Raw genomic sequence first — 25,877 nt, 5'->3', positions numbered from 1 at the left:
GTGGGGATAATGACAATGTCACAACATGCGTAAACCCTGCAATCGGACCCCAGACTCCGCTTGGAGCCAGGCCGTTGCCAGGCTTTTTTACGTCTGAGCACGACGGATGCACGCCGATGCCAAGTAGTAGACGGCAGCATGAACGAGGGCGCTTTTCCACAAGCTGTAGACCACTCAGCCCGGCGATTATGCCTCTGCTTTTTATAGCAGTCCATCTGGAGTGACACGTTTTCAATCATTACAACCACTCAACAGGGGCTCAAGTGTAAAGTAGCGTCGAGTGATGTGGCACCCGAGTCTTTATGTATGGTATTTGACATGCATCAGAGCAACATGTGTGTGTGTGTGTGTGTGTGTGGGGGGGGGGAGTTGTTGCAAAGAAAGAAAGATATACTGTGCATTCAGTATGAGGTCTACGATGACATTGTGCTGTATAATCTTGGTTGGGGTTTATTGTTGCCATACTTTGCTTACATAATAACAGGTAGCAGTGGTGTAATTGCATCTTGTTGAGTTGTGGTTTGTCAGTCGGGCTGTAACTTTGCCGGAGAGTGTGCGAAATGATTTTAAGACCCTGTAAACAAGCGACGGCTAATACTGCAGTGCGGTTAGACGTGGCTGCGTTAATAAGCCAATAATGGCACTGTGAGATGCTTTGGCAACAAGAGAATTCTTGTTAACACCAGTTAAGCTTCTCGAAAATTGAATTCAAATGAAAAGTTCCTCTTAAAATGCTGATTTTCTATCTTATTTTTTGTCATCTGAAGTAGTTGTACCTACTAATACACGTGCTTTGCTCAAAGGCACACAGATGATGTCAGTAGAAAGGCTGCGGATGCTGCTGCTGCTGCTCGATCTGTCGGCCTGTCCCGTTTCCAGTTTAATCCTCTGCAACCAAAGTTGCTGCTGTATCTGTCACAAAGGGATGATATAAGACCAGCGGTTTGACTGTTAAGGTGACTCGTGGAAGCCAGACTGTTGTCAGCCTGTAAAAGTTTAATAGAGCTCTCTTTACGGCACTACACAGAGGACTGGGACTCTCCTGTTGCTGTCACACCCCTCGACTTGGAGTAAAAATGGGAAATGAAAACGTTCTTATGTTCCACCACTGGGAGCGGCTTTGTGATGTTTATATTAGGCACACAGAAACGAACGCAGCAGTGCGCTCTGGGGTAAAATAAACAATGTACATAATAACACGTGCACATTTAGGGAACAAATGTGTGTGAATTGTAGTTTGCCTGCCAACAACCTGAGAAAATATCCAGGACGCACTCAGGAGGAAGAGACAGAGTTGAGCTGTTGAGCAACATGAGCAGCCCACAGTATCTGCAGAGCCACGATCTGGACGTTTCGGACTATTTTCATAGCGTAACTACCTGCGTTACCGCCACACATGCCCATTACTCAGCATCATACGTGCAGCCGAGGCATTTTTCCTAACCAGCGTAACATCTGGCACGGGCAAAGATGGATAAATCGTGAGATCAGGGTTTAGCTTTTAAATGTTCCAGGTCTTTCTAATGTTACGAGACCAAGAGTTATAGGCGGGTTAACGATTGCGTGTGAATTACAGCTGCACCTTCATTATGTCAGCACTGTACATACTGACAGAGGCTTGGTCTGTTTAAGCCGTGAACTCGCTTCATCGGGACCAGTGTCGGTCTCAGTGATGCTCCGTCTCTTGGATGTTGACAGAGATATATTTTCCACCAGGTCTAGGGCACTGTTTTTATTCAGGTAGCCAAAAAACACTTTCACTTGCACAGCCCTTGATCCTCGTTGGTCATTGTTTTCATTTCGAAATGCAGACCTTGCTTGGTTTTATTCTGATGTTTTCCTTTGATATCGAGTTTGGTTTCTTTTGCGCTCGATGACAGTCGGTGGTTCTGGTCCAAAGTCAGTTCTGGTCAGTGGCCTCATTTGGCCACTGCGTGAGTAGGGTGGGATATTTCGGGATTTCAGAGGATCTGAGGTAGCTAATGTGGCAAGAACGAGTCTTCCGCTGGGACTGAAGACTCAGACAAACACATCAGGGGCAAAGCTGAGGACTGCCACGTCCTGTCATTATCTTATCACATGAAAATGGACATGTTGGATTTTTCCTGTCGGGTCACAGAGGAGCGTTTGTGGTTTGGCTGCCCTTTACTGTCGTTGGCAAGAGAAACTGTGCTCTCATTTCAACTGGGAATTCAAAGAGTAGACGCAGTTATTGAATCCATTCTGAAATACTAGGATGATAATGTGTAATGGCAGCGATATCCCCCTGGTTTTGTTTGCATTGTTAAGTTTCACGGAGCAAGTCAGGGCCGTGTGACGATCTATTTCTCAAGCGTCAACGTTTTAACAGTCGGGGAAAAAAATAATCAGTTTCTGGCTGAGCTCAATTAAAAGTCCACTTTGTAAGCATTCATTTTTTGGCGTTCGTTGCTCAGCATAAACATTTACTTTATGCTTAAACTGTCTTTCAAGACACTAGACTCGCAGCCAAAAGAACAACACATGCCTGTGTTTGGCAGCGTAAAAGATAATGAAAAGCAATAAAGTGTGTGTGTGCGCGTTGTGGAAAAGCTCGGGCTGGATGTTTGAGATATTCCAGGTGTCCACCCCCGGCGAAGAAAGACGGACTTCATCTCAGCTGTCGTGTTTAGTTTTTCACATTCCTCGGAATTCCGAACTATGGCTCCTGTCTTTATGTTGGACCGATGCTATAAATTACAGTTTTTGCGTCTCCAGGGTTCACAAAAGAAAAGGTGACGATTTGCCCAAGTGTCGAGCGAGCGAATCAAAAGGAACAGTCAGTCAGTCAGTCATCATCTACCGCTTTATCCTCTGCCAGAGGGTCGCGGGGGGTGCTGTGCCAATCTCAGCTACATCGGGCGATAGGCGGGGTACACCCTGGACAGTATCAAAAGGAACAATGAGGGAATAATATTTAGAAGTGGATTACTGCATTGAGAGGGGAGGAAGCACAGCACACACATAAATAAAATCAAAAAAATAAGACACCAAAGGGATTGTTTGGGGGAATCCAGTGAGATGATATGGTTATAATTCATCCTTACAGCAGAGCCTTTGGCCTTCAACTGTACATGAGTGCATGGTGTTTCTCTGTTTGTAGATATTGTGTGTTCTCGACACCACTTGTAGGCAGCAGCCGTTGTTTCCTGTCTGCCAAAATAAAATTGGCCGTGTGAAAAGTCAGCAAAACCTGCAGGTGTGAAATCGAATCTGAGCGCTGGGCAACTTCATCGAAAGCAGATTCACATGTTTTCTTCCTTTCAGATATTTCAAATCAAATTATGCCATTTCAGAAATGACATTACTTACTCTACTCCACCACTTTGTCCCGACGTGGGAAAACCTCTACAAAGAGGAAAACTTGGCTTTTGACTCTCACATTTTTGGGAACGTTCGTTTCAAATGTCGAAAACGCAGTCGTCCAAAACCCACAGCAAGATAATTCAAAGTTAAATACCTGACGACATTCATTTGACGTTTCGTGAATGGATCTGCTGAGCTCAGCAATGGTCCTTGACTTTTTTTTGCAGTGTTATCGCAGGGATGGATATGACTGCAGAAAGCTTATTATTTTAAGGAGCTAAGTTTCAGGATCATGTAATAATGGCATCAAAAAAGAGGCTGCGTTATGAGGACAATGCCTGGAATTTGACACGTTTGTGTGTGTTGCAGCATGTCGAGAGGTTTCGCGGCCGTGGCGATGGTCATGTGATCTCACAGAGTGGTTCATACTGGGATACAGAATGTATCAGTAACTAAAGCTGATCTCACCTCCTCCTTATTTCCCTTCATTTATCATCTTGTTTCTCACCATTGTCTCCAGACACTGCGTGCCATGTTTGGGTTCTTTTCATTGTCTGTTCTCGCTGTTTGGGTTCTTTGGTTGTCTTCTCTGTCCTCCCCGACTGTTGGACAGCTTCAAAGACAGAGCAGGCATCAAAGGCTTTTGGCCCCGAGTGGCCGCCCCGTCCTCCTCCTCGTCCTCCTCCTCTTCTTGTCATCCCTGTGCTTCCCGTCTTCTCTGTCTTTCAGTCTGTCTGCTCCAGCTTTGTTGTTCCTCCCCTCATGTGCAAGTGATTAGACGACAGGGCCGAGGGAAAACACAAGCTTTGTTTTTGAGGCGGCGGGCACACTCGGAATTCCAGTGGATTTACGGCGGTGAGGCTAACCCTCAGATCATAACTGGTTAAACAGGATTCTGGAGAACCTTCCTGTTCTCTGCTAACACCATCCAACTCTCTTGTCCTTCTTACTTGTCTTTGCTTTCGTCTCCTGTCTATTTTCTCTTCTAGGATATACTTTCTACATGGCGTGGCCCAACTGATTGTTTTCATTTGATCAGGATATACTAGACAGTTTAGTTATGTCAGCAAATGGAAACCTCAGTGTATTAAACAAAGATTGCTTGTCTGATACTCCGAAACGAATTTGATGGAGAGGAATTAATACCAGTTGATAGCCCCGAGGATACTGACCCGCCAATCACGCGTCCTATAAGAAGACAAGCTGTCGCTTTCTTGTAGACAACATGAAGTCCTCCTCTGTAAACTCATCTATTTTGAAATCTCTTTTTACCTCACAACAATGTTGCTGGAGGCTGCAGGGATTGGTGCAATAGTCATGTGGTAGTTTATACAGCTGGGATATTTAAATTTTCTTTTCCACCATAAACCAAAATTGAATGACGCATTTTCTTGAGACAATAACCCACAAGTTACGTCTTTAAAAAAACATCCATGCACATTGCATGTCATTCTGACATTTGGCTAAATTGAACGGGACAGTGGTACATAGCATGTACAACAGAGTGTTATTCTAAGTTAACTACTACATTTAGCTGTCCCCACTAATAAGGAAATAAGCACAATCAAGCCAAGTACACAATAAAGTGCTTTCAGCTTTGCCTACTCAGTGCTGTCTGAGCGAGTGCTCCGAGAAAAGAAAATGCTGGACCAAAATCAATAGCCTCACAGAACATATACAGTAATGGCACAAATGAAACTGAAAAGTGTCTTTTCAAAACCAAACTGAGCTTTCAGGACATTTTGAGCTAAACTGGTTAACTACTACTTTTAGTCTCTATTCATCCATCAAGCTAGTAACTATCACAAATCTGTCTATAAAAAAAAGAAAGAAAAACATGATATATAATAGCTTATGCCACTTATATGTGTGATGTGCAATATTCAGTATATTTGAGACGTTGAGGTGAAAGTGAAAGAAACTAGTAGCAGAGCAGAGGTATCGCTGTTTCTTTCATCCTTTCAACGTCTACTTGAAAACGCTGCTGTCTCCTTTTTCATTTAAAAACTCCGAGGCGGTGTTTTCAAACCTAGAAAATGCAGAGGTAGTGTGGATGGCAGACGTATCCAGTGCAGAATTTGTGTGTTTCAAACTAAAAAATGTAGGAATATGGATGTCGCTAGAAGACCAGGGACCAAAAAAAAAGTACATTGTATCCTCTCCTTGCAGAAGAGATGATACAAAGATCTATTCATAGCCTGAGTGACTGCTCATTTTCTCCTCTTTGCCCAGATGTCTTGCCCCACTGTCACTCTGCCTCTATAAAAGGTCAGATTGTCATGAATGGTACAGTTGCTACTATTGTGCCTTCATAAGAGACGGTTGTGTCTTCTGTTTTCTCGTTTGCTCTGAAAGCGGGAGCAGAGCACCAGAGGTCTTTATATAATGGTTTGGCCTTGCAGTCACCTTGACAAATACTGGATTCTCAGTGCAGCTGAGCAGCTCAAAGGTTGTTGCAGGGGCCCCATGGGGCCCGTAGACCAAATTAAGAAGCGTTAAATATTCTTATGTGGCAGACACGATGTCATTCTAGTGACACAAGTGTGAAGTTATGTGCTTTGCTGTCCCCCTTTTATGACAAATAACCTCAACATTTGTCATGTTGTTCTGCGTAGGAACGTGTAATCATTGAAATGTGCGGTGTCAGTGATCCGCTTTGGAGCCGACCACCACATGAACACAGACTTCCACCCGTTCACAAGACCTCGGGCGTGCTTCACCAATTGGATCATTCCAGCCAGAATTGCAATTTCTACCAAAAACAAATCAAAGTCTCGCATGGTGTGGATCAGAGAGTCACTCTGGCATGCCTGTGTGTGTGTGTTGACTGGAGAGTAATGAAAGAATAAAAGGGAGAAATACTGCCCAAGCTCAAATCACACTACAGTCAAACAAAGGAGGCGTAATAAGGTATTTGGAGAGCAGGGAAACTCTGAGCCTGTAAGTGATTTAAATCAGAGGGACTGACAATACAGTGTGGTGTTTCTGTGTGTGTGCGCATCCAAAAGAAGGGAATTATCTATTTGTATCTACGTTTGCTTGTTTCATAGTCCTTTCATTGCATTATATGGTTTCTTTGTCCTGCATGGTTTGTTTTAAACAAATTCAAAGTCCTGCAAAGAAAGAAAAAAAAAACCAGGATAAACTCACACACACTCGTACAGTACAGTACACACGGTGCCCTCCAACTAAAATTACAGCTGGAGCAGTCGGCTGGTGTAATTTGACGACTAAACTGTTTTCAGATTTCCGTCTATGATTCTGTTCAGCTTCATCCGTTCACATTTGGGAATGATACTGTGATCTTCAGGCCTTGTTTTGCTAAAATCACTATTATGTAGAGGTGGCTTCAAGGAAAACTGACAAACCTCACTCACTCCCAGTCCTCACAGGTCCCGCGGTCGTCATTGTAGTGTTTGCGTTAGAAATGAAAATAATAGAAAGTGACATTTCAGTTTTCCTTATGCTTTCTTTCTTTCTTTCTTTTTAAAACTACAGCACTGTCAGTCACAATATCTTTAATGTGAAATATAAGGTTTCTAGATTTGGAAAGTATCGGATTTTTCTCTCTGGTGACAATGAGAGCAGGGCCAGTGTTTATCAAACATCACTAAACGGAATTCCTGACGTACGTAAAATGTATGAATCCTACATGTTTTCAGAGCAACATACACCCTTTATTTGGGGAACTCACTTGACGATGATTGTGTTGCTTCACACTGAGCCAAGCTCTAAAGTTGATTTCTTCCAAGTAGTCTCAAGTGTAATTCTTCTTTTTAACTATTTCCAGCGTGTATTAGTCGTATTTCATCTCCTCAGTACTGCGATCAGAGAAATAATCTCTGTTGCTTTGGCTTCCGTGTGTATTTACTCTCACATGTGGCTACAAGGTTTTTTTTTTTTTCTTGAGCTTTCTAATTCAGATTATTGCCACTCCTGGTTCAGACACATGTAATCATGGTCAGTGGCGCACAAAGGAAACACTCTCTTACACACACACACATGCACAATAGTCTATTTTAGTAACTTTCCTGCTGTGAGAATCTTCCAGTCACTCAAACAGACTCATTGAGCCTGTGAATGTCTGAACATCTTTGATTCGACTCCCGTCGCTGTGTGAGCTCAGCACATCAGGCGGAAGTCATCACTTCAGATGAAACTCATTGGCCTTGGGAAACCTCAAACTAAGATTATCACTCATTAGATTTACTCACTTGACTTACATACAGCATGGAATTTCACGTGAAATCACTCCTGATCTTCATTGACAACATGAGGGATATATGAAACAACATATCTTGATCTTGTCTCTCATATTTCCAGTATGTCTTTGTGTAAACTGTGAGCGGGGGGACAGCTGGAAGAGTTGGACTGACTCATCGCACCACCAGCAGGAAGGGCTTTTCATCGCGCTGCCAGTCAGCGAGAACCACCAGGACATACCGCATTTAGTTTCCCATTGTGGAAGACTTAGAAAAGGTCACGTGTCTCGAAATGTGTTGAAACACTTCATCAATATATCAAGGCTGTTTCCATGTAGTGCAATGACAGGAGCACATTTATAAATCATTCTTAGGGTCCAGCTGGTCTGCAGGCTTTTGTGTAATTAACACAACTTGGCAAGTCAGAGTATACACACGGAGGAGAAAATTGATTTTTTTTTTGACCGTGCACGTCTGACTCCGCCTCCGTAGGTGGCGCTGTATCGCTCTACAAGATAGTGCGTATTGAATCAGTTTCCTGTTGACCTTTACGTCACAGAAAAACAAACAGCTGTGATGGAGCATGGCTCTTATGGTTGCTGTGTTGTCAAAAGGAAGATGCCACCGATGCCTTCTACTTCCAGGTGAAAGACCAGGGAAGACATTTTGGTGCATGCACATAATGCAGAGTCCGACTCCAAGTCTTACTAAGCCAGAGGTCTCGACCACTATAATATCACGTCACCAGCTATTTTCTGTATGTTTCTTCTATTAAGATTCATTCTGCATCATAAATACATATCTTATTGTAAACTATACATCGTTCCATATCAACAAAAATGCTTTTATTTAGGAAAAATGGAAAATCATGATATCATTTTAAGCTCACATTGCCCACCCGAAACCGAAAAGTAGCGTTTTTCCCCAAAAAAGTTTGACTTTCTTTTCACTTGACCGGCGCCCTACTGTCCAGACTAGATGCTCAGTGACCCCCCAGGTAATTTGAGATTGAGCCCCCTGCACTAAGCGTATCCATGCAGGAGTAATGGATGGCATTATCCAGGTATGTTAGTCCGACTAAGACTAGCTCGATTTTAGTCAGACTAACTTGTTTACGTGACATTAACAAAACCAAATTACTGTCTACTTAGACTAAAATCTGACTTTTAATATTCATGTAAACGCACTGACTGACGACAACAGCCATACCTGTAAAATACACAATACTGGATAAATGGCTGTTAAATATTGCATTCTATCTATGGAATAAGCTTTTTCCTCCCGTCCATCTAGAGCATTCTGTGTCGTAAAAAAAAACAAAAACCCAAAAGATGCAAACTGAATATCCTCCCGCAGATTTTCTGTCTCTCCTCAGTCTCCCACTGCTGTGACATTTCTAAATTTGAAGGAAAACAAACACATTGTCCTGCATCTTTACTTACACACTACTACTTTGAGCTTAGCAGCAAAAACGCGAGGAACCGCACACATGTCCCTTTTAAACTCAGGGACTGACCTTGTGTCTGGTGTTTGTCAGCAGTGTCTGCTCAGTTCAAAGTCTTCATACTATGTAATAATACGCAGACAGACGGAGCAAACCATCCACAAGACGGGGAGTCCTAACACACTCCAGTGTCTGTGCTGTGTGCAGCCATACGAGACACACACACACAGAAATAACACCGTAGAATAAATACTGCATCTCTCCACTTCATCACCGTTTCACGGCTCAAATTTCCGTCTCTTGTCTTTTGCTCTTACTCACTCTCTCCAGCTCACCCTCCCAACTATCTGTCAAGCGAATATTCAAGAGCTAGGCTCTGTTTATCCCCCTAAATGGTTTCCTCCCTCTCAGACATCGCGTTCACACCTTTAATAAAAACAGATTAGAAACCTGTGAAATCATTCAGACGCTGTGCGTCATTCGATTCCAGTTGTGTCATCAAAGACTTGGGAGTGGAGCTGGGAAAATGTCCTCATCTGTGTCCTCGACTCGTGATGAATTGTGTTGTGCGCTCACAAGGGGATGCAACTGCTTTGATCTCGACTATTTGTGTGTGTCCACATTTGTCACCATGGGACTCGGGTGAGTTTGTCCACGCAGCCCGCTTCTCAACCGGCGTGCTTCTGTGCCTTGTGAGGCAGGCGCACCGAGGGTTCATGACTCTTATTGCTTTTAAGAGGACACTGTGTGATAATGTGTATAAATGGGAGACACTGCGCACACAGACGTGGACAAAAAAGAAGAGAAGGGTAATGGAGTAAATCTATGCACTGACACGTTTCCACACTGCAGTGTGATGAAAAGTTCTGAAATGAAGCACCACAATAACAGCAGGGCCCGGGCAATATTCCTTTTTTATTTTAAACGTGTTCCATATGCGCTCACTGTCTCCACCTCGGTCTTCTTTTTCTCTCCGTCTCTGCTTGTCTCACTCTGTTTCGTCTGATTTCCTTTCTGTCTCCTCTTCTCACTCCTTCTTTCACTCCACGCCCCCCCTCCCTTCTGTCCTGCACACTTGTTGTTTTATTGAGGAATGCTGCGCCGAGGAGAGCATTTGATCTCAGCGCTGCTTTGACCTAAAGATGGAGAGAGAGGGATGGAGGGGGGGATGAAGGCAGCATGTGTCCCCACTTACGCCGCCGTGATGGCAGCTAGAGTGCTTCAGTGCTTCACTCAGCGACCGGTGGACAGAAAAGACATGCCTAATCAAGGCCAGAACACGCCGAGCTGCTGCCAACTCTAACACATACACGGACGTTGCACATAGGCCTGCTCATGACAAGTGCCTTCACCGAGCTCGCCACATTAGAAGGCCTATATTGCACACATGTTCCCCACCCCACCCATTCCCCCTGAACTTAAACATGGATACTTGAGTAAATAATAATATTCCTATGATAGTGACGCTGGTGATGTTTCTTTGGACTTGACTGAAAGAGATAAAACTAGCTTACGTCAGCAGCAGGAAACCAATTTTTAGGGTGTTAGGGTTCATGATGCTCCGTGTGTGATTCTTTATAGCTACACACAGCATGTGCGATTATTCGACAGATACAGCAGTTGCAATATTAGTAATGCATTCAAAACTGGAACTTATACTTTTAACTTATAACTTGTATATATGTATGTGTGTGTGTGTGTGTGTGTGTGTGTGTGTGTCAAAACAAGAACATGTGGATCTGCTTTGGAGAGAACCAGCAGGAACAGCTGAATGAAAGAAGTGATGAAATCCATGGAAATTGTTTTTCGTTTCACATTCATCCCATTTTTTGACAGTACTGATCCATGTCATGTCCCGTCTGTCTCACCAAGACCCTCATGTGTCTTTCAGCGCAGTCATTGCTAATAACGTGCAAACAATGATGTGAAATGTCTGGTTTACCAATTAAAAAATGAGTGATGACACTGTGCCCACATTTGGTCTTGGATTGGGTTCTTCTAAAAGTGGGTCCCCAAGTTTGTATAGTAACAAGTGACGTGGGACATAATGCATCCTCAAGATACTTATCCACCAGTTCAGTCATTTCCATACATCCCATTAATTGTCTGTGTGTAAACAGCCGTCCGGCAAGTGAATTGTTGCGTCTCCAAGTGTGGGGCGTTTGAATGTCACGCTACTTTAAGCAAATTAGAGGCGCCCGGCACAACTTCTATTGGACTGAGCATTTTTTTTTTGTCACGAAAAGGAAAGGTTTCCAAACGCACTGCCATGTTGGTCTGGCTCACAATCCAGTGGCAGACGGCCACTTCTGGCAGTTGTAGGAGGCGTCTGTCAATCAGGAACCATAATAATGTATCTTAATAACAATACACGGTCAGTTGTAATAAAAAAAAAAAAAGGAGCAAATCACAAACAAAGGTTTAAAGGTGTAGTAAATTGAGAAGTTGGCAGCAGGAGTAACGGGGTGGAGGTGCAGCAGGAGGGTGGGATCCTGCACTTCTCGTTTCCTGCCTCTGAGTAGGACGAGGTAATACAATAGAGATCTTTGTGCGTGTGTCGCCGAGCTCCTTTTAACACCTCTCTCTCTCTGCATATCCTCCTCTCCATCGTCTGCGGTGGCGGTGGATCACTTGTGAGGAGGTTTATGGGAGGTGAAGTGAGTCTGCATTTCGATGAAGCAAAACTGGGATGCGTTACAAGGTGTGCTTAGTCGGCCCCCGCACCCGCCGTCGTCTGGCGAAAGTGAGAGGGAAACGACAACAAGCTCTGGAACTGTGATCATCTTTGTCTCTCATGGCAGATTTCATGACCGTCTCTCTCTCTCTCTCTCTCTCTGTGGCACACTTTTCTTCTCTCTGTGTTTAGCCGACGCTAATAAAAACCAGGCTTTTTTTTCTATTTTTTTTTTTTTAATATATAAATCCCGCAGTCATCCACAACCCCTCTCCCTTCTTTTATGAAGTTCTCTGTGCTCAGGCCAGAAAGATGTCTCTGGGTGAAATGTTTTTATAATTAGCACACAGTCGCTGCCAATGGAAAAGTACGCTAAATAAAGTGAGATCAGGCCTAATGTTCCACCCATATGTGCTTGTTTGTTTTTAACTGTCTCTCCGAGGCCTTGTGCATCGTACGTTAGCTCGATAACAACTCTATACTTCAGATGGACGGATAGATATGTCACGGCAAGCATCTAAAATATGATTTTCTCTTCTTAAATGGAAGCTTTAGTCCAAGGCACACGGGCACATCATTTAATCTATCCACTTTTATGGTTGTAAGAAAGCATCGTGGGCTAAACTGAGCTCTCTCTCTCTCCACATTTCTCAGGAGCATGAAACCAAATTCACTTATGTTCTAAAAACATTTTTTCTCTCCATTATTTTCTCCCCCACATTGACACGCAGCTCATCTGGTGTCTTTCTCCGCGTTAGGTTTTCCGTCATTCACCCGTCCGTCTTTTCGTCGCTCTAACTTAATGAAATCTGTCTGCACTTCTCTTAGTTGTTGAGTGTTCTGCCTTTACACGATGTTATTCCTCTCCTCCTCACACAGTAATGATTCCATGTACATCAAATCAAATGTCCATCCCTGTGTGACACGGGGATATTAAGTGTCTTGCATGTGCACACACAACCTTCTGAAGAGGCTGCTTGTGGTCGTTGGTTATGATTTATAGAAAGTAGATCTGGAGTCTGAGATCTTTTTAGGTTAGAATCCCAACACAGAGTGAAGATCTACAAATAGACATTTGTGTCTGAGGAAATGATCAAATGTCATGTGACCTATAGCTGCTTATGTGCTTTTTCTTATTGACTTGGTTGCATTTTGCAGATGAGCTTCAAACGTGCGTCCTTAAGTTGAAGAAACATTGATAAGTGACATCTGTTGGAAATATGTTTTCACTACAAGCTTTACTCGGAGGATATTTTTGCACGTTTTTGTCTGATGTCCGTCTCTCATTTCTTCATAAAATGTATTGAATGCTCTCAGATCACGGGACAGTGCATCCGATCTGTTTTTTACCGCTAAAGACAAAATTATTATTCAAATACATGTATTTATTTGTGTTAAAATCAGTGAATCCAGACATATTTTTGATATTCAATTGAAATATTTCTGTGGCTTATATGTGGAAGTGCTCTGCTCAAATTCCCTGGCCAGTAAATACTTATTTATTTCTACTGTAGCGGAAAGGGTTTTGGACCTTGACAGTGTGGGTTTGTCTCGCTGGCTTGTTTACAGCTCTCCCTTTCTCTTTCCCACCGCTCATCTCCGTGTCCGTCCTGTTCTGTCTCCCTCATAAGTTGGCTTTCTTCCTTCTGAAAGAGTGGAGGAATGCTGGTGCTTATTTTCTTAACCTGGGATGAGGAGAGGTTTCCTGTAGAGCATCAGTGTGATTGACGGGGAAACGTGCTGGAAACGCTCAGCGGTCCAGACTCTTGCTGTTGGCAGCACGGACCTCGGCCTCTGTTACAGTGCTGGAGTTTTTTTTTCCCCCTCGCCTTTATCATCACACGTTCGTCTCTGTTCCCGCGTCTCCGTCCATCGGTGGACTTTCACGTTGACCCGGGAGTCAAGATATTTGAGTCCATTCCACACACGTCTGCTATGACTGAGAGTCCTGAGCTGATGAAGACACAATATCAGATCCAGTTTCTCATCGGCGGTGAATACAGTTAATCAGCGAAGTCAGTGGCCTTTGTAACACATCAGCTCAATCACAAAGAGAAAATAATCAAATCAACTGGGCTCTTGTTTAAAACTGTAGCACACACTCACAATGGGCCTTTTTTTATTCTAAGAATCTGACTGCAGAACAGAGTTGTACTCTTTTTCAAACATGGTAGGTTCAAAATGTGTGTCTACAAGAACTGTACTGTAGATTTTTAAGTGTTAAATCAGTGGATTATGATTATTTTGTGTTGCATTCATTTGTTGTATGTCGTCTTATTCATTTATGTTTTGGAGTTGAAGTGACGGCAGCTTGATGGAAAACAGAGCTGCAGAAATCTGTCATTTAACATGTTATTTAAATCAACCATCTTTAGCATGAGGTGGCCACACTTACATATTTCATTCATAGTGTCTGGCCTAAATACTCTACATTTAGTTAAACCAGGTTACCACAGCTTTACAGTCCTACAGGCGAGGTCAGATTCAGTCTGGCAAGTGAAAAAACCCCTAAAGAACACGTATGGAATGGTGCCCAGCTTAACTGTAGTCACATTGTGTCTAAATCCAAGTCCCATTTGAGAACCAGTAGCTGTGTCCTGCTTATTCCCAGATTCCATCTGCTCGCCCATCCCTTTTAAATTTATCATCCTGGCGGAATCTGGGAATGTCTACAGTGACTGGAGTGTGCACGTGTCACACGCAACTAGCGAGACATTATGCTCACCATAGCCCCTTACCCTAACTTGTACCATAACAACTAAATGACTAACCCTTAAATTAAACCTAATTCTAACCCCAAAACCAGGTCTTAACTCATAACCTTGTGAGGACCAGCCAAAATGTTCTCGCTTCCTGTAGTTTATAATCAAAAGGATACACACACATATGGCATGTGTCTGTTCACACAGTTATAGCAGGCAAGATATGCTATTTACACAAAAGTCACGTACTGAAGTCAAGCGAGATGACAGATATTTGTGTCTCACACTCACTCACAGACAGCCTGACCTACAGCTTTACACTGAATCAACATCTGACCCATGACGGCCACAGGCCTCAACATAGACATTCACAGTTAACACTGCGCTTGTTTCTGCACCAAGCTGCACATCAGCTGCACTGAAGTGACACACTGACATACAGGTGCGATGACTCGGCTCACATTCCTTGAGGCAGACAAACAGACAGACGGTGTCTTCTTCTGCAGATTACGTCAAGGTCTCGGGGTCTGCGCTCCATCTGCTTGGAAGTGATCAGGTTTTCCAGAAATCTGAGTACACACACACACACTTGTAGACCTGTCAGGTGAAAACTGATGAGCCACACTGTAGGTGGTTACATGCTTGTGCAGATTCCTCCGCCGTCTTCTTACACCACTTGTAACGTGACGCCAAAGGGGGGGCCTCACTCAGAATGGCCTAACCTGGTCTTGTACACCAGCGTGGGTTCCACTGCAGCGGCTCACAGAGACAACAAAAACTTCTATATCAGCCTGTTAAAGTTCCGAGGCGCAGTCTTATCCAGAAGGGTCAAAAGGTGAGATGCAGGGCTTCTGTAGAGCCGTCAACAGAATCCACAGACGCTTCTGTAGAGCCGGCTATATATATATATATATATATACATACATATATATATTAATACATATTCATATACACATATTTTCCCCAATCCTATCCATGATTCCATGAAAGTTGACTCCCGAGCTCCAGTCCATATGTTTGTCCCGGTGCTCTCAGTTTTCTTCCTATAATTCAGTGACATGCAAGTATTCAGTTGGACTGTAAATTATGGATTAATGCCTCGTGTCAGCCGAGTGAGATCATAAATAGGTTTAAAGGTCAAAGGCAACATGTCAGATCGTGGTTGTATTTCTTGCTAACTGGCTTAATTTACGAGGAGTCCGACTAACAAGCAGTCTGGCATCGTTGTGCAGCCTGGTAGTGACAGTCGTCAATATGAGCCTGATGCAGTGAGACATTTTGTGATATACTGTAACAAGCTGCCATTAAAAGTGATCTCCCCCGCACTCGTTGCCCTGTGTCAGCTATGGATTATTCGCTATGTGCTCAAGGAGCAGCTGCAGTCGAGGTGGGTGAAGGGCAGGATTTGATGTTTTAACCAGTGACTGTAGATGAATGTGGTCTCCCAGTGTGAGAAAAGGAAACCCAGCAAGTAGCAAAGAAGTTATCTGTTCGGGTGGAAGTCAAAATTAGCACGTTGTACTTAAGTAAACTTTTCCCTGAAGAATTGAATGTCTTTAAATGTTACTTTAAGGTTTTCTTCAATAGAATATGATGTCAATTTTGTAAATGATGTTCCTATTTAGAGAAAAATAGATCTTTACTCTCTACTAGTAAGTCTTTACATCAAACATAAATACAGATATTGAAACTATTGAGTCGGCACTTTGTGAGAGGGGGCAGAAGCAGCTCTTTGAGAGACATCTCTTGCATTGTTATCCAATCAAAGTTGGAAAATCAGACAATGATCAGCTCTGCGTTGCTTACATTAAGTTAACTGGCTGCAAAACGAACTCACATTTTGAAGCCTTGGTTTTCACTAAGTGTGTTTTTATGTGCATGTTAAAAGTCTGATTTTAGTCAGACTTATTCAATACGCACTAGCTTATAGAGAGATACAGCGCCACCTGCGGAGTCAGACGTACACAGCCAATAAATTGATTTTCTTCTCCACATGCATACTGACTACAGCCTTAGCCCGATTAAACTGTGCATGTAAACGTAGCGAGTTTTCAGTTAATCTTTAATGACAAAACATAAATAAGAACATTGAAGAGTCTGAGTTTGGTCAGTATTATATAAGAGTTCGAGGTCGAAAGATAAATACAACATCCTTCCTGTTTAGCCTGTTTAAAAGAGGCTTTTTATTGTTTTTCATGTCGGAGCAAATGTCTGTTGCAACGTGAGCCCTTTCTCTCTCTCTCTCTCTCTCTCTCTTGTTGTCTATTGTTCTGATCCAGAAACAGGCCCTTGTCCTGTCATCGACCACAAAACAACCGCCCGATACATCAGCCCTCCCGCCTGTCTCGCTCTATGGTCTTATAATGTTACAGAGCAGGGCACTCTGAGGCAATGTGTGTGAAGTGTGTGTGTGTGTGTGTGTGAATGTGACTTAGTGATCCCTGAGCTCTCTGGTCCATGATGTCCTCAGGTGAACACTCACTCCCTGAAAACTGGGCCTGCTTTTATTTCCTCGATGTGCTCCAGTTGAGCCAGGGAACTAACACCTGCACACACAGGTGCACTTTTACTGGTTTCACTATCTCCTTACTGTCTCATTTTATTTGTATTTCTATTTAGCTATCTATTTATCTTTATTTGTAGTTGTAATGAAACAGTGTGTACCTGGAAACTGGGAACACATCAGAAAGAAACAAAGGACTTCAGACACTCAAACTAATCTCAAACCATCTTGAAACCAATACTAAATATTCAAACGTGTCTTTGTCAGTAGTATATCCACCACCACCGTTTTCCATTTTTTGTTCATATTTTGACGCACAAAACTTGCCTCTGCAAAGTGAACGTTGTAGCGACGTCGTCCTTTCTTTCTATCTTCCAAACACAGTTAACTTTAACAGTGTGGCTAATAGGCTGGCTTGTTTTTAACTTGTCAGATCATTGAGAATAATGTGGTGGAGCGATGCTGCTGTTTTTCCTAAAGGCGCCACTTAGGCGAGCACAGCGTTGCCATAGAAATGATGAAAACGTCAAAAAGGAAAAGAGACCAGCTTGTAATAAACCCTAATCCCTCCACAGGGTAACTAAATTTCCCGTCTGCCTTTATATTATTTGTTTTTAAGCTCATTTCCATTTCCTTCCTCCCACCACCCCAATGATCATCGCCCATGTACGACTCCGGACCAATGGTACGGTTGCTCTCATGTGACACAATAACACTGAATAAAACCTGCAGCCAACACAGACCCACACTCTACTCGGTGGGACAGAAGCCCATTTCTTAAAAAGAAGACTTTACGAGTGCCTTCACTCTGGGTTTTTATTTTTTTTTATCGTTCTCGCTCATGGTCTTTTTCTGTCTGCACGCTCACATTTTCCAAGTTGTCTTCCCTCCATTTATCTTCAGCTCCTCTGCTCTCCTCTACTTCCCTCCTTTTAACTCCCTGCAGCTCTTCTTATTTTCTTCCTCCTTAATAATAATAATAATGATAATAAAAAATCTTAATTTTCTCAGATCTCTGTGACTTCCTGCACTTCAATTTAATTGTGCTAATAAGTCATTAAGGCAGCTTGTCTCTATATGGTACCTAGTCTGGGTTTGGATATACACAACAGAGGAACATTAGCTGCCTGGCTCACTCTTTAGATTAAATTAGAGGAGTATGTCGACTCATAAATGTTTTAATGAGTCCCTTTATGTGAACATATTGTGGGGAAGTGAAATGAGATTAAGATTTACAAGGAAATTATAGCTCTTTTATTGCATGAGCACTTAGGCTTTAACGGATTAAAGCTGCAGTGCGTAACGTTTGGTGATTTTGTTATTGTTGATGTCATTATCCCGACTGAGGGAGTGCTTTTTCTTCTTCTTTGTGTTCTCAGTCATACTACAACCTGTTTGCATCTGTCTTGACGTGAAATGAATCACTTTCTTTGTGCAGAGATAAACACAGAGGCTCAATCAGCCGAAAACTAAAGACAGTGATTCCTGGTTTGTGTACTGTCACTGTGCCTTTTTTTTGGAAAGCAAATTCAATTCTCCGATTCAGGCCAGTGTTTCAGCTCACACGGATGAAAGAGAACCTTTGGAGAGGCCCTAATAACAGAGCAGGAGAAGTCATACATCAGCATCACTCACCAAACCAACCACCGTGGCTCCAAACACAGCCCCCAGACCATATAACAGCATATTAGCTGCTCTGCATAACCACTCAGATTGAACATTTCTGATTTGGTTCTGTTTTTTCCCCCCACTGAGGCTCCCCTTACTCACTTCCCCTTTAAACTTTTTTCTCTGCTTCTTTCCTCGCCCTCATTCCCATGCCTTTGGGTTTGAAGTTCTGCACTAATTCCCATGTGCTGCTGTCACAGTAAAGTCACACTGAATTGTCTGAACTCTGTAAGGGTTAAGCTCATGTCGCTGCGTGATTTTTATCATCGCACGCCAAAATTCAGCTGGACGTGGATCAGAGGCCACTTTGTCTGTAACTTCTCAGCAGAACATCTACGCTCACTATTTACTTTGTATTTTGCCAGGAGATTGGCAAATGATTATCCCACTTGAATGAATGCATCACAACTGATGTCCATGTGATTAGAACAGGTTTCTGTATTGTGGCTGATTGGTGTACACTGTAGCCATGGCCTGATATAAAAGGGTTCATTCTTGAACCCTCAGTAATGTGATTTAACTGCAGCTGATTCTGCAGCTCCAGTTTCATTTTCCTTGGCTTCTTGCTTAAATAAGTTAAAAATGCACAGATATGCCACAGCAGTAAAACGAGTAGAACAAGTTCACAATCCAGGTTGTATTGCCTTTGTCTTTGAACGTACTTAAAGGGGAAATCACTGTAATATTCAGGTTTTTAACAGTTCAGATAATGAAAACCGAATGAGCAGAGATGTTATCTGGGCACAAATCCTTCTGGAGAGCTGACATACGCCTGTAAAAAAGGAAATTATGGGAAATGATAGACAACCAGGTAAAGGTTAGCCACAAAACATAAATAAACCAGAACTGACTCGGTTTAGATTAGTTCACTTCACTTGATGCTGTTGAGCTTTCGTCACTATTTACATTTACAATAAATACTTGATGATAAAATATAGCTTTTAAACTCTGTATTTGTGTTTGAAATTATTGATCTGGCGTCTCAATCTGCACACGAACCGCCCTTTTTGAGTCAATCCATATGACGAGATTACGAGAACCATTTAAAAATCCCGTCGAGCCTGATTTAGCGTTTATAAAGTTAAGACAACAGAACGTGCAAAGTCGAGGCACTGAAAGCCTCTTGACTGCATCAAAGAAGGCAGCCACATGTCAGACCTTTGTTTGATGCTTTGCACGATGAGCGACTACAAACATCTAAACAAGGATCGCAGATGGGAAACCACGAGTGTCGGGATTAAATCTGGGCCCGCAACCAAAAACTGCCAGAGCCACTCAGCTGAAGTGACACAGGCGCTGTGGAGGCGCCTATTTTTAGTCCCTCATTAACAAATGGGGCCTATTACAATTGCCTCCCTCCGCCGCTGAGAAATGTTACAACTCTAATCTCAAAATTACACCTCGCTCAATTCCATCCTCAGATTTCCCCGATGACCGTCGTAGCGGAGGAGAGCAGACGGTCACGGACGTGAACCAGATAGAGTAGAAACAGAAGACATGGAATTAAGAGGGTAGAGAACTGTCTTTGGACAATTGAAAGGGCAATTTCAAGATCCTAAAAAGCAGCATTGTAGAACTTCCATTCTTGCATTCACTTGTCCAGCCCTGTCTTTTGAACTCTCACCTGGCTACACTCGGCTGGCTGCACGTAAGCGAAGCCAGTGAGCTGCATCGCCCCGTCTCGTCTGTCTTTTCTTCTCTTCTCTTCTCTTCTCTTCTCTTCTCTCAGAGCCGTGTGCTTCCTCAAGTCTGTCAAACCAGAACACGGAGGAAATTTAGACTCACCTCGGGGGCCGAGGCTCACTATAATTCACTGTCATGTTGGGAACCCCCGGGAACAAACCTACAGTACGTGTCCCGTACCGTAGCACTTGAGGCTGTTATAAGATATAAGAAAAGTGATAAAAATATATGACAGAGTATTAAATTTGACGGTTTTAAAAAAAGAGATGATGAACACTCGCTATCTTAACGCTTCATCTCTGCTTCCTATATATCTGTAACAATCTTGACCGTAACTCATAAAGCTGCCGTGCTCTTGATATGAGCCCGTCCGCTGTCTCCCTCTCTCCCTCCCTCCCTCTCTCCCTCCCTCACTAACAGGTGCAGAGGCCCAAAGCGCTGCTCATTAACACAGCTCATTTCACAAGCACCACCACCGCAGAGTCTTTACCGTCCTGACACGGCGTGTGTAAAACAGCACATTATCACCCAATTAGCATGACCCTGTGTCAGACGGCTGGTCCTGTTTGACTGCAGCCTCCTCGCGCACCCTCGACTGTCGCGCTCACACACACACATAACACGGATGTTTTTGAAGTTGTTAGTTCAAGAGTGTGAGGTATTTCAAAAGTCCATTAAAGTGTTTTTTTTTTGCCGTGTAAATGTGTTTGAGAAGGGCTTAGGTTTGCACACATATCTGTGGGCATACATTGGTGTCGTTTTTGCACATACCCCTGACTGTAGGACACTTGTCCTTAGTTGGCAGGCAGCCATTCACTCAGTCATCATGTTGAACTATCCCAGCCTGCCCCCAAAATACACACACACACACACACACACACACACAGGTTTGTGCATTGCATTGCATTCCATTAATTTGGACACAGCCTATAGCATTATCCCTGACTTTAACCATAACCAGTTAATGCCTAACCCTAACCTTAACCTAACCACAGTTCAAATCTTAGCCTTACATTGAACCAAATGAGATTTCTGCCTCATAAACCAGGTTTTTGTCTCCATGAGGACTTCTGGTCCTAATTTTGTCAGTGTTTATGCCAGAAAATAGCTAAGAAATACTAGCGATTTCCGTCTGATACAGTCATTTTAGACCATTTATGAACCTATGAAGCTGTTAACAGCACATTTGTGCTGAGTCCTTATAAAGACATACTTCTCCAACTGTGTAACAAATATTGTTCTCCACAAAAAGAAGAAATAAAGAGCCCAAACATGACTCAACAAAATGCTTTTGCTGAATTTCATTCACATTTTTACAGTATGTGCATAGTGAAGGATGAGATATTTAGGATTTTACATTTATGTCTGTCCAATATCCGACTCAGCGATTTTGACCAGTATCAGACCGATACCGATACTGACCGATACCGATTCCCGTCCCTACAGTTAATTCCTAACCACAGTTCAAATCTTTCTACATTGAACCAGTTCCTCTGAAATGAGATTTCTGCCTCATTAGGACCAGATTTTGGTCTCCATGAGGACTACTGGTCCTGTCAGGGTCAGTGTTTATACCAGAACATAGGTTTGCAGATATGTCACACACAGAGCTCGCCACTATTGTAGCTGTAACCGTGAGATAATATTTGTCTGTGGAGTGTTTGTGCGTCGTCTGCTGCCATGAGAATCAGCAAAAATCTATTTCAGGTTCCACCCTCGTCTGTCTGTGGCGCACATTTTGAGCTGTGCTTGGGCTTTTTCATTTGACGGGAATCACCTTATGACCTGTGGTGCAGCACGCTGCAGCTCATTTTCATTCCCCGCTCTCGTCTGTAATGAAAAGCAGAGGGCGGTTCTGTCGTCAGTTGGTAATAACGCAGCATTAGTCCCACATGGCTTGCTCATAGGCCCATTGTCATACATACGGACCTTTGATCTGCACGAGCAAATGTATTGTACAATGCTATCATCAGGGTTGTTTTGAATTTAAGATTGGGAAAAAAATTGTATAGATAATATAAATATGTTACTTATCTTGGTAGTTGTTGTCCTGTCCACACATAACTTCATAATGAAGGTTGTGGATGTGTTTAGCCTTGAACCAGTACTGTACTAGTCATTTTCTCCTGTTTCTCCTTGTTTGAAGACCTGCAGCTAATTAATCTGTAGATTATTTCTTTATTAATCAAGTCCATAAAATGTCAGGAATATTGAAAAACACTGAGCAGTGTTTCTCAAACCTGGAAACGATGATGTTCTCGAATGTCTTGTTTCGTCCACAGACCCAAATGATTCCGATTGAATGATTTTTTTGTTATATTGAGCAACGAAACCAGAAAACATTCACATTTAAGAAGCTGAGAAATCAGAAAACTGGTTTTAATGAATGAAAAAACACCGTTGCATTGATTATCAAAACAGTTGACAAATAATCATTGCAGCCCTTCTTGTTTGTTTTTATTCAATACTCAGTAGCTTGTTTAAAGTGTGTCCAAAGATTTGGGAAGCCATTGTTTTTGTTCTCCCTTCGTCATGTGTCTCTGTTTTATGCACCAATCAAAAGAAGTGTAAAATGTACATAAACATAAACCTTTCCCCGCTCTCCTGTTTAATGTCACTTGGACACGTTTGTTTATTTGAGCATGAGTTGACAGCACCAGCATGTTTTCCTCTGGTTTATTTAAAACAAACAGTTCTCTTTGTCATACGCCCAGTGGTTTTAATTTGTGTTGGATGGAAAACGCAGAGACATGTTTGTAATTTTTCACAGTCGTCTACATGTGCTGTGGCCCTTAACTCCTCCCAATCAAACGCTCCGAAATACTTCATAATAAATGTTGCATTTATTATCAGTGGAACTAGCTCAAGTCCACATGGCCCAATGACCAAACATGCTAATAGTTGTCTCCATTTCTTCTTTTTACAGGGTCTGAATTTCCCCAAGACCCCAGTGTGATAGCTACCACCTCATGGAACACCTCTAGTGATGGTAACTACACACATATAAACACATGCTCAGTTTCAGCATGTCCTTGACAACCCCCTTCTCCCAAGGCGACTGTGGAAAACACATCTGTTACAATACAATAATACAATAATCATGTTTTCATGGTGCAATCAACACATGCTGTGGTGAGCCGTAATTCCATGTGCTCTCTGAAACGACTTCCACTGTTTGAAATTAGACATCATCTGTGAACGTTCACCTTGAGCAACCCAGACAACACCCATTGTCCCAGCATGGGCCACTGTGGACGATAATTAATGGAACGAATTACACGTTGATCCGCTCAACATGTTGCAGTGGAGCTACAGGTGCACCGCATTTCACCAATTTCCACTGACCTACTTTAAGGATCCTAAAGCAGAAGCTACCAGAGGAGATTCAAAATGTGCTGGTGGTTTTTTTCCCTTCCTTCCAAACCATTTTTGCTCTTCACTGTATATTCAGTCAGTGTCTTCCTTCAGACATCTGATCCCCTTCATTCTATCTGCACGTGCAGTTTGACTTGTGCTCAACCAGGAAAAGAGGAAATGGTGAAGTTGTTTGCAGATGTGCTGCAGGCGCAGGTCATACGACAGAGTCTGTAGCAGAGCTGTGATTGCAGAGGTTTCATGAGACACATCACGTCAGTCCGGCATGTCTTCAGTTTTTACCCAGAATGCCTTGTGGACGGGCTCAGAGAACATAATTTAATTTGATTATTAAGCTGTTTGTTGTGTTATTGTAGGGTAATTGTTGCCTCTTATATTAAGCACAGTATGAGTCAAAAACTGATTGAGGTACCACCTCCTGGATTACAGTTTTTGTTTGCGGCAGACAACTTGGTGGACTCTTTTTCTTTTTTTATGTCTATTATAATTGAAATGTATTATGGTACAAGTTACAGAGGATACCACAGTGAACTGAAAAGCTCAACATCTGATCTTTTTCATTCATCATAACCTTTACCTTTGACATGCATGTCAAGAAACCAGACTTGTCAAGTCAAATTCTCACATGCATTCTACCTGACCCATACCCCCTTTTAAATGTGACGGTAGGATGCTAAATAAAAACTATTTAAGGGCTACTTGATCAGCCTCTAGACCCGGGTTCGCGACCCGGTTGGAACAAGGGTCTTTCTGCATGGAGTTTGCATGTTCTCCGCATGTTTGCGCGTGGGTTTTCTCCGGGTTCTCCGGTTTCCTCCCACAGTCCAAAAGTGGACACTCTACACTGTGAGTGTATGATTGTTTGTCTCTGTATGTGTCCCTGTGATGGACTGGCGACTTGTCCAATGTGTACCCTGCCTTTCGCCCTATGTCATGTGGGGGATTAAGTGGTAGGAGGATGGATGGATCAGTCTCTCCAGTCCGTTAACAGTATTTTGTAGCGATGATGTCCACAGCTCCTGGAATCAGCCGATCCTGACAGTGCAAGCATGTATATGTGCTGTTTGTCTGCGATAATAGCAGCAACTGAGTCTGTGCTACGTTTGTGTATATTTTGTCAACACAGTTCCCCCCCGAGATATCAGCCCGATCCCGCCCTCCGCCGGCTTAGCAGATCTTCACTATAAGTCCTGATTGATCTCGACCCTCATTTCGTCTGGTTTGTTTAATTCGTGTCTCGCAAACGCCAGCTCTCCCACAACAGAGTGTGTGTGTGTGTACACACAAACAAACAGTCCATGTTAAACACACCGGCGAGGAACGAAGACGGTACTCTGTGGATCTGACTGAGCCGTTTAGGCAGGATAATGATTAGGGCGAACAGTCAAGACTGTTTGGAAAGTCATAAATACAGCGAGAAGTCGTTCCAAACAAATCGTAGGGACAGCTTTGCTTTTCCTTAAACATGAAATATTAAAACCTACAAAGGCTGCCTGTGTGTGTGTGTGTGTGTGTGCGTGTGTGTGTGTGTGTGTGTGCGTGTGTGTGTGTGTGTGTGTGTGTGTGTGTGTGTGTGTGTGTGTGCAACCATGTGTTGAAAGTAGTGTATCGTTGTGTGTGTCATTTTGAGCACAGCCCCATGACAAACATCTGTTTCTTATCTGATGGATGGATGGTGATTGTACCACTTGTTTTGTCTGCAGGCAGGGAATGGTTTTGATTGACCAAGCAGACAGCATTCAGGTAGCAAGACTCTATCAGTATGCATCAGTAGCAGGAAGCTATCGTGCTGAAAGAGGCTCATTATTGGGCTAAAATCAGGGGTGATGATAGTTTACTGAATTTATTTTCCCCGGAGGCTTTCCTTCATCCTTCCTTTCTTTTCTTTTCTTTTCTTTTTGTTTAATTTTGTGCAGTTTTTTTTCCCTCCTCTTGCTTCCTGCCCTCTGTTTTTCTCCCCCCCTCTCTCTGCTGGAGAGTGACCCGGCTTTTAATGAAATTTACCTTTAACTTTATCTGGCAGCGCTACAGTCCCAGCTCCTCGGTGCATCTGCCCAGTTTGTTTACTTAGCTGTGCAGCCGCTCAGGTTTTTGAGCCTGTGCAACACTGACAGACTAACTTTCCCGGCCCAGCTGCTGCTGCTGCTGCTGCTGCTTACGTCCATGTACGTACACGTGCAGCGAGTTCACTTATAGAACACGGCGTTGCTGCAGAAATAAAAAAGGTATAATGTGACTTTTTCTTCATTTTTTTCTTTTTTGGAGCTCGGGTAATTTGTGTGTGTGTTGCGGTGGTGTGGGT

General features: G+C 43.0%; 1 protein-coding gene across 2 annotated transcripts in view; it reads left to right on the top strand.

Moving 5' to 3' along the window:
- Nucleotides 1-25,877, top strand: part of ror1 (receptor tyrosine kinase-like orphan receptor 1) — a 124,550-nt gene that overhangs the window by 64,675 nt on the left and 33,998 nt on the right. Inside the window, exon 2 of one of the 2 annotated variants that reach the window (XM_058638090.1) lies at nucleotides 23,127-23,189. The exons of the other annotated variant lie outside the window; for it this stretch is intronic. Within the exon in view, the coding sequence (XP_058494073.1) occupies nucleotides 23,127-23,189 (63 nt within the window). The remainder of the gene's footprint in view (nucleotides 1-23,126; nucleotides 23,190-25,877) is intronic. 2 annotated transcript variants of the gene reach the window in all.

Source organism: Solea solea, chromosome 9, assembly GCF_958295425.1.
Source record: "Solea solea chromosome 9, fSolSol10.1, whole genome shotgun sequence".
In the NCBI taxonomy this organism is placed as follows: Eukaryota; Metazoa; Chordata; class Actinopteri; order Pleuronectiformes; family Soleidae; genus Solea; species Solea solea.
This window is presented reverse-complemented; position numbering and strand designations above follow the sequence as displayed.